The following is a 15364-nucleotide window of genomic DNA, read 5'->3' as shown; positions in this document are numbered from 1 at the left end:
CTTATACAGGACTGTGCCTCTATCAGTCACCCATCAGTAAGAGAGGTAAATCGAGTTTATCCAGCAGGTACGCCAATAAGGATTGTAAGACCTCCCTGTAAAAGGGAGGAGGAATGTAAACCACTATGACACATTTTATCATATTCGGTTGACGGTGCAAAAATATGTATCTACACCAAAGTATTTGCTTTCCAAAATGGGGTCATTTTATGGGCGTTTCCCGTGTCCTGTGCTTCAGGGCCTTTACAAATATGATAAGTAGTCAGAAAAACAGACACATAAATTATGCTCCTTTAAAGTTAGGATGTGGAAAAGTCTCACATATGTGGTATCCCTATAATCAAGAGGAGTTTTATGGTGTACTTGTAATTATGCCTATGTTGTGTGTGAGAAATAACTTAAAATGGCAACTTTGTGAAGAAAACAACTTTCCCCCCAAAAATGTGGCAAATAATTATAACTTAAAAAAACTTGCCATGCTTCTTGCTAAATACATTGGATGGTCTATTTTTGGAAAAGGGGTAATTTGGGGGGTATTTGTGCTGTCCTGGCATTTTAGGGCCTCAAGAAATGAGATAGGCAAAAATGCCACGTACACACGATAATTTTTCGGCATGAAAAAAACGTTGTTTTTAAAAACGTTGTTTAAAATGATCGTGTGTGGGCTGCAAGAAATGAGATAGGCAAAAATGCCGCGTACACGCGATAATTTTTCGGATAATTCGAACATGCTGCATTTTTTAACGTCGTTTTAAAAAATGTTGTTTTTCGGGTTTTAAAAAATGATCGTGTGTGGGCTAAAACAACTTTTTAAACCGGCGCATTCTCAGAAGCAAGTTATGAGACGGGTGCGCTCGTTCTGGTAAAACTACCGTTCAAAATGGAGTAAGCACATTCATCACGCTGTAACAGACAAAAAAGCGCGAATCGTCTTTTACTAACAAGGAATCAGCTAAAACAGCCCAAAGGCGAATAGAACTTCCCCTTTAGAGTGCCGTTGTATGTGTTGTACATCACTGCGCTTTGTTCATCATTTTTTAAAAACGATGGTGTGTGGACAACGTTGTTTTTAATGATGAAGTTGGAAAAATGTTGTTTTTTGGACATGCTGAAAAATAACGTTTTCTTTCATGACGAAAAATGATCGTGTGTACGCGGCATCAGTACTTCAGGAAACATGAATTTTCAAATATATACAGTGGGGATTGAAAGTTTGGGCACCCCAGGTAAAAATTTGTATTAATGTGCATAACGAAGCCAAGGAAAGATGGAAAAATCTCCAAAAGGCATCAAATTACAGATTAGACATTCTTATAATATGTCAAAAAAAGTTAGATTTTATTTCCATCATTTACACTTTCAAAATTACAGAAAACAAAAAAATGGCATCTGCAAAAGTTTGGGCACCCTGCAGAATTTATAGCATGCACTGCCCCCTTTGCAAAGCTGAGACCTGCCAGTGTCATGGATTGTTCTCAATCATCATCTGGGAAGACCAGGTGATGTCAATCTCAAAGGTTTTAAATGTCCAGACTCATCTGACCTTGCCCCAACAATCAGCACCATGGGTTCTTCTAAGCAGTTGTCTAGAAAACTGAAACTGAAAATAGTTGATGTTTACAAAGCTGGAGAAGGCTATAAGAAGATAGCAAAGCGTTTTCAGATGTCAATATCCTCTGTTCGGAATGTAAATAAGAAATGGCAGTCATCAGGAACAGTGGAAGTTAAAGCATGATCTGGAAGACCAAGAAAAATATCAGACAGAACAGCTCGCAGGATTGTGAGAAAAGCAATTCAAAACCCACGTTTGACTGCACGATCCCTCCAGAAAGATCTGACAGACACTGGAGTTGTGGTACACTATTCCACTATAAAGAGATACTTGTACAAATATGGTCTTCATGGAAGAGTCATCAGAAGAAAACCTCTTCTACGTCCTCACCACAAAAATCAGTGTTTGAACTTTGCAAATGAACATATAGACAAGCCTGATGCATTTTGGAAACAAGTTCTGTGGACCGATGAGGTTAAAATATAACTTTTTGGCCGGAATGAGCAAAGGTACATTTGGAGAAGTAAGGGCACAGAATTTAATGAAAATAACCTCTGTCCAACTGTTAAGCATGGGGGTGGATCAATCATGCTTTGGGGTTGTATTGCAGCCAGTGGCACAGGGAACATTTCACGAGTAGAAGGAAAAATGGATTAAATAAAATTTCAGCAAATTTTGGATGGTAACTTGATGCCATCTGTGAAAAAGCTGAAGTTAAAGAGAGGATGGCTTCTACAAATGGATAATGATCCTAAACACACCTCAAAATCCACGGGGGATTACATCAAGAGGCGTAAACTGAAGGTTTTGCCATGGCCTTCACAATCTCCTGACCTCAACATAATTGAAAATCTATGGATTGACCTTAAAAGAGCAGTGCGTGACAGACAGCCCAGAAATCTCAAAGAACTGGAAGACTTTTGTAAGGAAGAATGGGCAAAGATACCTCAAACAAGAATTGAAAGACTCTTGGCTGGCTACAAAAAGCGTTTACAAGCTGTGATGCTTGCCAAAGGGGGCAGTACAAGATATTAACTCTGCAGGGTGCCCAAACTTTTGCAGACGCCATTTTTTTGTTTTCTGTAATTTTGAAAGTGTGAATGATGGAAATAAAATCTAACTTTTTTTGACATATTATAAGAATGTCTAATCTGTAATTTGATGCCTTTTGGAGATTTTTCCATCTTGGCTTGGTTATGCACATTAATATAAATTTTTACCTGGGGTGCCCAAACTTTCGATCCCCACTGTATATATTTGAAAATTCATGTTTCCTGAAGTACTGATGCCGCATACACACGATCATTTTTCGGCATGAAAGAAAACGTTGGGCCAGATTCAGGTACAATTCCATTACACCGCCGCAAGTTTTATCATAGTTTGTAGATTCTATAACTTTGAGCCCTGGTTCACACTGGATACGATTTGGAACGATTTGAGATGCGATTTGACATGTCAAATCGCATCTCAAATCGGCGGCAATTGTCGGCAATGGCACTGTCCTAATCAGTGCGACGCTGCATCTGCGATTTCAAAAAGTAGTTCCTGTACTACTTTTTGCGATTTCGGGCCGCGATTTACATTAAATTGCGTCCGAAATCGCGGCAAAATCGCAGCCGCGAAATTTTGAATTCGCAGCAGTGTGAACCTAGGCTAACACAGACTAAATAATATACACTGATTTGTTTTGTTTTTATTACCAGAGAAATGTATTAGAATATTTTGGGCCTAAATTTATGAGGATTACTTTCAAAATTGTCTTTCAAAATTTCCAGTCTTATGCTCTCATATAGAAAAAAAAAGTGATGATTACATACCGCCAAAATAAAACTCTATCTTCTATAAACTTAATTTAGGTACATTGTTGCATGGCTGATTGATTGTGATTCAAAGTGTGACAGTGCTGATATCTGAAAAATGGTCTGTGCAAGAAGGGGTGAAACAGTCCAGTCTTAAAGTGGTTAAAGCAGAACTGTACTCACTTCCACTCAAGCGATGTGTCATCTGCAAGTTCCCTCGTTGGCACCAACATCTTCCTCTTGGATTCACCATCTGCCATTTTGATAGGCCAGCTCTGGAGGACATAACTCTTGGGTATGTGCATTGGGGTACATTTATTCTGGTACTGGGCAGATGCCAGGATTGTACACTGAGCTGCATATGTGCATCTCAAAGTACACAAAAAAAATGAATACTGGAGACAGGAAGGTAAGAAACCTATTTTGCAGAACATACATAGTGGGGGTGATTTACTAAAACACAATCAACACATGCAACTATGCATAACAACCAATCATCTTCTAGGTTTTATTGTGAAAACCTAATTGAACAAGCTGAAGTTAGAAGCAGATTGGTTACTATGTAGAGCTAAACAAGATTCTGTGTGCATCAGTTTTAACAAAAATCTCATGCAGTTTCTCTTCCTCAATAAAAAAACATCTTGTTACATTTTTTTTTAAATGGCTATAGTTGCACCTTAACCCTCCTGGCGGTATTCCCGAGCGTGACTCGGGGTGGATTTTTTGTGCCAAAATCGGTAACCCCGAGTCACGCTCCGGGTAGCTATGCAGAGCCTGCAGCGCGCGCTGGCTTACCTTGTCCCTGGATCCAGCTATGCCACCGCGCTGTGTGAGCGAGCGGGACCTCGCTCGATTCACACAGTGTCCTCCTGTGCCGCCGATCTCCGTTCCCTGCGACGTTACGACGCACGGGGGCGGAGATCGGCGCCAAATTTAAAAACGTAAACAAACACTATACATACAGTATACTGTAATCTTATAGATTACAGTACTGTATGTAAAAAATACACACCCCCTTGTCTCTAGTGGTCTGTCCAGTGCCCTACATGTCATTTTATATAATAAAAAAAACTATAAACTGTAGATTGTCCATAGCAACCAAAAAGTGTCCCTTTGTGTCAAAAATAGTTTTAGAGCAGCTAGAAAACAGCGATAATAAATTATAATCACTTGCAGAATTGTGCGATAGCGATTTGTGGGGAAATTCGTCATGAAAAAAATAATAATGACAGCGACAATTCTGCAACTGAGCAAATTTCAGTGATTTTGAGTTGATTACATTATTGAATAATTTTTATTAGAATTATATTATTATTTGTTATAATTATTTATAATTATTTATTATATTATACTTTATAATTTTGTTTTTAAAAAAATGTCATACCCGGGATGCCTACTAGTCTCTTGTTTGGTCAGATTTAAGTGAGTTATTCCTAAAAATTACAGGCCTACAGTATACAAACGCCAAATTTCCTTGCAAATAATGGTACCGCTTTCAGCACCTTTTTTCTGAAATAATCATACCGCCAGGGAGGTTAAAGAGCATGTAAACCCCACATTTCATATTCCTGATATGCCTGCTGTATCTTGAACTTGTATGAAAAAGTATCCTGTTCTCTATGTATTGCTTCCTTTGTGTGAAATGAATGAATGAATGAATGAAAAACGTATAAAGCGCGGCGCATGCGAACTGAATCGCTTCTGGTGTTCCTGCCAGTCCCTCGGCTGTCCTATTAAAAATTGACCACACTAAGCAGAAGAACACACAGTGGTCAGTTCTCTAGCTATGCTGTGAACTTGGTGTGATCTCCTCCAATGATCAGACTTGTCCTGACACAACCCCCTGTACAGCCTTTCACTGGAAAGATCAGTGTACTGTTGCTTCTCCTTCTTTCCCACAAACTTCCCTTGGCTCTGAATTGTATTTCTCTGCTACCAGAGGGTAGGACCTAAATCTTTATCAGGAGGTGAAACTTCATTACAACTAGCCACCGCCAGCTCCTAGGTAGATGAGGTTTGCACTTAACACTTAAATAATGTCCCCAATCCTGCACTTTATTCACCTTTTTAGTGGCTGTGCATTATATCTCCTATTGGCACATACATCCCTTTATCTTGCATCAATGGTCAGTAATGAGGCATTGCAGTATTTTATTATTGAAACTTTTCTTTTCTGTGCAATACTTAAAATGAACTAAAGGCATATGTTTACATCAAGTTAAATGTAGTCTATTAGCTGGATTCAGGTAGGGTTACGCCATCGTAACTCTGAATCTACGCCGGCGTAAATTTAAGCGTATTCTGGAAACCAGATACGCTTAAATTAGGCTAAGATACGAGCGGCGTAAGTCTCCTACGCCGTCGTATCTTAGGGTGAAATTTTTCTGCTGGCCGCTAGGTGGCGCTTCCGTTGAGTTTGGCGTAGAATATGTAAATGACTAGATACGCCGATTCACGAACGTACGTGCGCCGCCCGTCGCAGTAAAGATACGCCGTTTCCGTAAGAGGTACGCCGGCGTAAAGATCAAGCTGCCCCCTAGGTGGCCTAGCCAATGTTAAGTATGGCCGTCGTTCCCGCGTCGTAATTTGAAAATTTTACGTCGTTTGCGTAAGTCGTCCGTGAATGGGGCTGGACGTAATTTACGTTCACGTCGAAACCAATACGTCCTTGCGGCGTACTTTGGAGCAATGCACACGGACGGAGATATGTACACGGACGGTGCATGCGCCGTTCGTAAAAAACCGTCAATCACGTCGGGTCACCAACCATTTACATAAAACACGCACCCCTCATCCTCATTTGAATTAGGCGCGCTTACGCCGGCCCCATTTACGCTATGCAGCAGTAACTTAGGAGGCAAGTGCTTTGTGAATACAGCACTTACTTCTCTGACTTACGGCGGCATAGCGTAAATACGATACGCTACGCCTGCCTAATGTTACGACGATGTACCTGAATCTAGCTATATATGTTGGGATAATAAGCCCCCAAGTAATGGGCATAAACTTCCCAAAAAATGGTAACAAGTTTGTAACTGTCCCATTAGCCCTATGCAGGAGGGTTACTGTGATGCCCAATTACTCATGTCCTCTTCAAGCCCTAGGCCTTCCAACATTACTTACAAAGGGATAAGACTCTCTGGGGGTTATTTACGGAAGGCAAATCCACTTTGCACTACAAAGGCACTTGAAAGTACACTGAAAGTGCACTTTCAAGTGCATTAGCTGTAGATCTGAGGGGGACATGCAAGGGAAATAAAAAAACAGCATTTTTGCTTGCACGTGATTGGATGATAAAATCAGCAGAGCTTCCCCTAATTTCAGAGCTTCCCCTCAGATCTATAGCGATCTACATTGACTGTACTTTCAAGTGCACTTGTAGTGCAGAATGGATTTCCCTTTAGTAAATCAACCCATCTGTCTCTCTCTGCTACATGGTTGCCTCCTCTTTTCTGGGCTCCCATGCCTTTACCTTTATAATGTAAAAGGCAGGACCTCTGAGTACCACACACACAAGAGGTAACTAAACATACACACACACTGTAAGACACAATAACACACCAAAATAAATGTTAGTGTATTTTTTACTGTAAATATAAATTTTGTAAAAAGTTGCACAAATATTGTGCAACATGAAATAATTTAAACCACATCTTTTTTTATTCTATATAGGGCCTCTACTTCCCAAAATGTATAATGTTCTGGGTGTTTTCAGTTATTATCTAGCCAAAAATGTTTTATTTTTGTGTGAAAAAATTGCTCAAGAGGAGAACTGATTGAGTAGCATTGACAACCTGGCTCTTGGGATTTGGCCAGCTCTGTATAAAATCATCTTGCGTTGTTTGTTGCCTTGTTTTTTTTTTATTATTATTTATTTTTATTTCCTTGCTGAATGAAGTACAGGAGAAACCTGCTTGGACTTTTTATGGGTATCCCTGTATTGTGCATGATTGCCACTGTCAATACAGCCCCTCAAGTTAGAAACTTTTCAAATTAAAAACAGAACAAGAATTTAAAAAATTGACCTAAAATGACTGGAAACCCAAAATCCTAAACTGCTGTGGTTACCACTGTCAAAATACAATATCCCAACGGGGGAATACCTTTATCCAATTCATTTGCTGAGTGAAGGAATCCGTTTTTTTTTTTTTTTTATTCAGCTTGCTAGATAAACAAAGATAATATCCATCTATGGCCAGCTTAAACTTTTAAGGTCTTGTGTACAAGGTACGGGCTCTCTACAGCATGCTGATCTAGTGTGAGATACAGAAATAGTTGTACTCCTACAAAAGGTACAACATTCATCATAGCTGGGACAGAGTGCCAGCGAAGGAAAACACATTGGGGTAGATTCATGTACCTTTAGGCAGGCGTAGCGTATCTCCTATACGCTACGCCGCCGTAACTTTGAGAGGCGAGTTTGGTATTTTCAAAGATTTTGCCGCCGAAGTTACGCGGCGTAGCGTATTAGGGCCGGCGTAAGCCCGCCTAATTCAAATGTTAAAGCTGTGGGCCTGTTTTATGCATATTAACTGTGGCCCCACGTAAATGACGTTTCGATCGAACGGCGCATGCGCCGTCCGTGGACGTATCCCAGTGTGCATGCTCCAAATGACGTTGGCAAATCGTCATGCTTTCGACGTGAACGTAAATTACGGCCAGCCCCATTCACGGACGAGTTACGCGAACGACGTAAAATTTGAAAAATTCTACGCCGTTCCAACGTCCATACTTAACATTGGCTGCGCCATGTTTTTGGTGGTTTATCTTTACGCATGAAAACCCCTTACGTAAACGGCGTATCTTTACTGCGACGGCCAGGCATACGTTCGTGAATAGGCGTATCTAGCTGATTTACATATTCTAGGCGTAAATCAGCGTACACTCCCCTAGCGGCCAGCGTAAATATGCAGTTAAGATACGACAGCGTAGGAGACTTACGCCGGTCGTATCTTAGCAATATTTAAGCGTATCTCAGTTTGAGAATACGCTTAAATATATGACGGCGGGGATTCGGACTTACGACAGCGTATCTACTGATACGCCCTTCGTAAGTCTTTATGAATCTACCCCATTATTGTTAAGAAAGTGAGAAGTCTTCATGGAGGTCTGTTTACAATGCTTGCACTACACATGTCTTCTGCTTTTGGTGAACAGTAAAATGTTGGTAGGTTTTGAGAACTGTATTGCTTACCTAAAGCAACAAATTGCTATATTTGACAGTTTGGTGTTTGCATATATTCACATTTGTTATTTATTATTAGTTTATTGCTGCACATTTTACTGGCTGTCATACCCTTCACAATCTTTTCCTGGGCATACTGCCTACTGCCATAACCTCCACGCTCCTCTCATGGACATTCAGCCCACTCCCATTCCCTTGCACTCTTACCCTTTCACATATTGCTCACTCTCATACCCTCACATTCCTTCCCTGCACCTACTACACACTCTCATTCCCTTGTACTCCACCCCTGCACATATTGCCTACTCTCAAACCCTTGCACTCCTCTCCTGCACATACTGCCTACTGTCATAACCTTTACATTCCTCTCCTGCACATATTACCCACTGTCATACTCTCCAAACTCCTCTCTTGGACAAACTGCCCACTCTCATACCCATCACACTCCTCTCCTGCACATACTACCCACTGTCATACTCTCCACACTCCTCTCTTGGACAAACTGCCCACCGTCATAACCTCCACACTCCTCTCTTGGACAAACTGCCCACCGTCTTAGCCTCCACACTCCTCTCTTGGACAAATTTGCCCATTGTCATATCCTCCACACTCCTCTCTTGGACAAACTACCTACAGGCATAGCCTCCAGGGCCGGACTGGCCTACCGGGATACCAGGAAAATTCCCGGTAGGCCGCCTGCTGTCAGTCAAATTAATCAGCTGTGGTCCACGGCGGCGGCCGCCATAGCCGCCATCGCGGCCGCACTTTGAAATTATGCAGGGCTGGACGCCTGCCCTATGCCTAGCTGCAGTCACTCCAGTGTCATGTATATCGCATTATGTCAGTAAAGCAGCGGCGGGCCGGCCACCGGCGGGTTGCGCCCGCCATGCTCGCCTCCGCACTTTCCTTCCCATCTAACCCGCTGTGTGGACTCACTGGACTGGAGCGATCATGTGTCTGAGGGAGGGGAGGAGCCGAGCAGGAGAACCGAACGTCAGATCAGTTCCATCGTCCCGTGCGGCGCCAGCACCGCCCACTATGTTTCTCCTGCTGGGTCACGTGTAGGCAGAGGAGAAGAAGTTAACGGCGCCGGCCACCCTTGGAGCACAAGGTGAACAAATAGATTTTAACCCCCTTAGCGGTATCCCCGAGCGTGACTCGGGGTGTTTTTTTCATGCTACTATCGGTATCCCCGAGTCACGCTCGGGGTAGATGTGCAGAGCGTGCAGCGGCGTGGCTTACCTGCTCGCTGAATCCACAGACAAAGTTACTTACCTTGTCCCTGGATCCTGCGATGCATCCCCGCTGTGTGAGCGAGCGGGTCCTCGCTCGATTCACAGTGTCCCCGTGTGCCGCCGATCTCCGTTCCCTGCGACGTTACGACGCACGGGGGCGGAGAACGGCGCCAAATTCAAAAAAGTAAACAAACACATTACATACAGTATACTGTAATCTTATAGATTACAGTACTGTATGTAAAAAATACACACCCTCCTTGTCCCTAGTGGTCTGTCCAGTGCCCTACATGTTCTTTTATATAATAAAAACTGTTCTTTCTGCCTGCAAACTGTATATTGTCCATAGCAACCAAAAGTGTCCCTTTATGTCAAAAATGGTTTTAGAGCAGCTAGAAAACAGCGATAATAAATTATAATCACTTGCAGAATTGTGCGATAGCGATTTGTGGGGAAACTGCCCACTGTTATAGCCTCCACACTCCTCTCTTGGTCAAACTGCCCACCGTCATACCTCCACACTCTTCTTCTGCACCTACTCCCCCCTCTCCTACCCTCTGCACAGTTCTTCACTATTCTTTGTAATCTTTCCAAATTTACTCTTTCTGGAGCAAGCAAATTTGGTTTGCATCTATAAAAATCACATCTAAGCAACTCTGAAGCCTCGTACAAACGACCGAGTAACTCGGCGAAACACATCGTTTTCCTCGTCGAGTTCCTTGTTAGGCTGTCGAGGAACTCGACAAGGCAAGTTTCTCCATTCCCGTCGAGGAAAAAGAAGACATGCTCTCTTTTTGGCTCGACGGGATCCTTCGACAGTTTCCTCGTCGAAAAATGTACACACGACCGGTTTCCTCGGCAAAAAAAAAATCCCAGCAAGTTTCTTGCTGGTTTTTGCCGAGAAACTCGGTTGTGTGTACGAGGCCTAATATATTGCATTGTTATTGTTTGGATTAGGTACTGTGAGGCCCCGTACACACGACCGAGTTTCTCTGCAGAATTCAGACAGAAACTCGATCGGAGCCGTATTCTGCCGAGAAACCCGGTCGTGTGTACACTTTTGGCCGAGGAAACCGACGAGGATCTCGTCGGGCCAAATAGAGAACATGTTCTCTATTTCCTCTTTAGTCAATGAGGAAACTTGGCTCGCCGAGATCCTTGGCGGCTTCACAAGGAACTCGACGAGCAAAACGATGTGTTTTGCTCGTCGAGTTTCTCGGACGTGTGTACGGGGCCTGAGGGATTAGCTCTGCAGCGAGGTGTGTGACTTACTGAATGAATTCACAATAGTTCTCATTGAAACACACATGCAATTTATTTACAAAGCCTACATATAATATACAGAAGCAAAAAAATAAATAAATTAAGCAAAATAAAACCTTGCCACTCCATGGTTTACTAACATACAGGGTCCTTGGCTAACACAACTGGAGCAATCTACTGCTGCCTGGGTGTCAAAGGCTAAGTTTTCCTTTGTAGCAGACCTTGCCATTCCTCTGAAAAGAGATCATGGGCTAGATTCAGGTATGTCGGCGTAATTTTGAGGCGGCGTAGCGTATCGCATATACGCTACGCCGCCGTAAGTCAGAGAGGCAAGTGCTGTATTCACAAAGCACTTGCCTTCTAAGTTACGGCGGCGTAGCGTAAATGGGCCGGCCTAGGTGCGCCTAATTCAAGTGTGGAACAGGGGGGCGTGTTTTATGTAAATTATTCGTGACCTGACGTGATTGACGGTTTTTACGAACGGCGCATGCGCCGTCCGTGGACATATGCCAGTGTGCATTGCTCCAAAGTACGCCGCAAGGACGTATTGGTTTCGACGTGAACGTAAATTACGTCCAGCCCCATTCACGGACGACTTACGTAAACGACGTAAAATTTTCTAATTTCGGCGCGGGAACGACGGCCATACTTAACATTGACTAGGCCAGCTATTTGTTCGACTAACTTTACGCCGGAAAAAGCCTTACGTAAACGACGGGAAAAAATGCGCCGGGCGCACGTACGTTTCTGAATCTGCGTATCTAGTCATTTGCCTATTCTACTCCGAACTCAACGGAAGCGCCACCTAGCGGCCAGCGTAAATATGCACCCTAAGATACGACGGCGTAGGAGACTTACGCCGCTCGTATCTTAGCCTAATTTAAGCGTATCTGGTTTCCAGAATACGCTTAAATTTACGCTTAAATTTACGACGGCGTAGATTCAGAGTTACGACGGCGTATCAACTGATATGCCGGCGTAACTGTACCTGAATCTAGCCCCAAGTGCACATTTCTTTCATATAGTGTGACCCCAGGAAGAAGGCTCTTGCTGTACTCGTCATTTGTGGACATAGGGCTGGATTGCCCTTGATTATTATTTTAAATTATTCTTCAGCAGGATCTGTACACATATAGCAATGGATACTTTTGATACTTTTTGCAGGAATGCTATAATGTTCTTCTCATTTACATCATGAAGTCTCTTCTATCTTCTGAGTGAACAAATCACTTCACACATCTTATGACTGTATTTATATCACAGGACATTAGTCAAATCATGCTATTATCATACTCCAGGCTTGTTCTGTCTACCCAATAGCAGAAGAACTGACCAGAAGTATAATATTTATAATAAGTATAAAAATGGTTAAAAACAAAACACTAACCTCTCCTTACCGTTTTTGGTTGAATGAATGCCTGAGAGTTTATTTTCTTACAGAGCCATTCTGGTAAATCAAGTGGGTCTTTGCGTCATTGTGTCAAGTGCGGTCACCTGTGGAATCGTAATGTTTTCATATTACATAAACTGTGACCCTCTACTGGCTGGCTATGTCTCTGCTCCTGACCAGGTAGTTATATAGTCATCTATTTGTCTTATTGAAAGTACTTTTTTTTAGCTGCCAAATGGCTCTACTGCTACTTCAGCACCCAACGTGATTACTGTTAGGAATAATTGATTTTGTGGATTAAACTCATACTGGCATATATTTTACAATTAGTAAAATACATATTTGTAAATAGTAGGTGTAAATAGACAGCATTCAGAAACACCCTACAACTTTATTATCTATTTTTTTGTAGTCAGTGATTATTAGTATACTGTACCCATATAAATATATACAGTGGGTTACTTTTGCATTGATGCATAAGAATAAATATTATATATTCATAATAATTTTGCTAAATAGAAAGTATTTTCCCAAAAAATCTTGATATTTTCAGGGATTGGAATTTAGAAACAGGGCACTTTTTTGCTTACTTATTCAACAATATTTGGGGTTGCCTAATTTATGTCTTAAGCCCCATACACACCATCAGATTTTCTGCAGATTTTTGTCTTCAGATTTACCAAAACCATATAATATAAGGTCAAACTTTAAGAGTTTCAATTTATATGCAATCAGGCAGGCCCTTGCACTGGTTTTGGTAAATCTGGAGACAAAATTCTGCAGAAAATCTGATGGTGTGTATGGGGCTTAAGTCCTAAAGGAAAATGATATTCTAAATTACACTTCTGCCAACACAGCATCAGTCAATGTTACAAATATAGACAGTAAATATGAGCAGCATACTCCAGATTCAAAGGAGGTATGGCCGTGTTGGTCATTATTAATATTTATTAAGTATGATATCAACCCCTAATACACGTATACACAGTAGCCTTTTATGTTAAGACTTTACCAAACATTGCCATTGGTATTTGGGGCTGAAGGGCTGTAAGTAAACTTAACAAAATAAGTATATTTAACAATGACATTTTTTTTAAATATATAGTTGAGAGTTTTGTTGTTGTCAGGTTGGCAAAGCTGCTCTCCACAGATACTATATTGAGTGAGCATCACCACCTTAGAATAGGAAGTGTGTCACTGGCAAATCGAAAAGTGAAAATGATAGGAAAAAAGCCTTGAAAACCCCAATACACATCTAAGGACCGCTAAGCTACAATATAACATTTTTGTTTAATACATTTGAAATACATTTATATTTTTTATGCAGTTTCCTCTATGAGTGACTTTGTGACAAAATAAAACTACTTACCCTCTGTATGTTGTCTTTCACAGTACATTCCATTCATGGTGCTGGAAATATTTGAACATTATCCTGGAATTCCTGGTCTTTTTCTTGCTTGTGCATACAGTGGAACACTTAGGTAAGATACTACAGTATTTGTGTCAAATAATTAGTAGATGTAGAAACATAGAAGAGTAATGGCAGAAAAAAAAAGGTATATTGAGTCTGCCCCCTATTTATTTATTTATTTAACTTTTTTGTCTAAGCATAGATTTATGTGTGTGTTTGTCCCAAACATGTTTGAATCCACTTACTGTTGAACAGCAAAAATAGTGCAGCGTTTTACTGTGAAAAAAGTCCTATTATATACAATATATAAAGTCCCAGTAGTGAATGTGTGACATGACCAAAGGAATCTTCTCTATATTCAGAAAGGTGCTCCAATGATAAGTATAGTGTACCAAACCACTCACAAGAAGACAGACAAAATCCAGCATCTTATATACACACTTAACACAAAAGCCCTGTACACACAATCGGTCCATCCAATGAGAACAGTCTGAAGGACCGTTGTCATAGGTTAACCGATGAAGTTGACTGATGGTCAGCCGTACCTACACACCATTGGTTAAAAAAACGATTGTGTCAGAACGCGGTGACGTAAAACACAACGACGTGCTGAAAAAAACGAGATTCAATGCTTCCAAGCATGCGTCGACTTGATTCTGAGCATGCGTGGATTTTTAACCAATGGACGTGCCTACAAACATGCCTGGCAATATAGATGTAAAAAAAATGAAAAAACTGCCAAAATTAAAAAAAATTGGCGTGGGGTCCCACCCAAAATACATACCTAAGCATGCACCCTGGCAGGTCACAATAGGGGGGAGAACCATACCAGGCCACATGCACTCAACATGGGAGGGCGCTTTGGAGTTCCTCTTACTGGTGGTTGTCTGGGTCTGCGGGCGAGGGCTTATTGGAATCTGGAAGCCCCCTTTAACCTCCCCATGTAAATGAGTATGGGGTACATTGCACCCCTACCCATTCGCCAAAAAAGTATCAAAAAGTAAAAACTACAAGAGACAGTTTTTGACAATTCCTTTATTAAAAATGTCTTCTCCTTCTTCCTCTGGTCTTCTAATTTTTTCTCTGGTCTCCCTCCGGCTTCTTCTTCCCCCGCATCATCCTCTGGTCTTGTTCTGCTTCCTCCGCCGCCGATCCACTGAAAAAAAAAATAACCTCCTCCGATGCTTGGGCTGTTGTTCCCGGGGTCTGTGGGCAACATGGGGCACCCAGACCCCCCCATTTACCCCTACCCATTTACCCTGAAAAGCAGTGAAATCTAAAAAGAAAACAAGAGCCGGTTTTTGACAAGTCCTTTATTGTAAAATAGCTCTGAGCTGTCTTCTCCTCAAGCCGTCTTCTCCTCCCACCATCTCTCCTGGTGCCATCTCTCCCGCCGCCGTCTTCTCCCACTGCTGTGTTCTTCCTCGCCGCCGGTTACCCGCTAAATAAAATTTAAAAAGCTGCTCTTCTTCCGTTGTGCTGTTGCCCTTGTCTGGCCTGATCTCTTATCTAGCCATGGGGCGTGGCCA

General features: G+C 41.9%; 1 protein-coding gene across 1 annotated transcript in view; it reads left to right on the top strand.

The window, feature by feature from the left end:
* SLC5A5 (solute carrier family 5 member 5) overlaps nt 1-15364 on the top strand; it is an 88368-nt gene that overhangs the window by 23230 nt on the left and 49774 nt on the right. The window contains exons 8-9 of the mRNA XM_040321395.1: nt 12475-12604; nt 13817-13905. Coding sequence (XP_040177329.1) covers nt 12475-12604; nt 13817-13905 — 219 coding nt within the window. The remainder of the gene's footprint in view (nt 1-12474; nt 12605-13816; nt 13906-15364) is intronic.

This window comes from Rana temporaria, chromosome 1, assembly GCF_905171775.1.
Source record: "Rana temporaria chromosome 1, aRanTem1.1, whole genome shotgun sequence".
Taxonomy (NCBI): Eukaryota; Metazoa; Chordata; class Amphibia; order Anura; family Ranidae; genus Rana; species Rana temporaria.
Note: the sequence above shows the minus strand (reverse complement) of the source record. Positions and strands in the feature narration are given on the sequence as shown.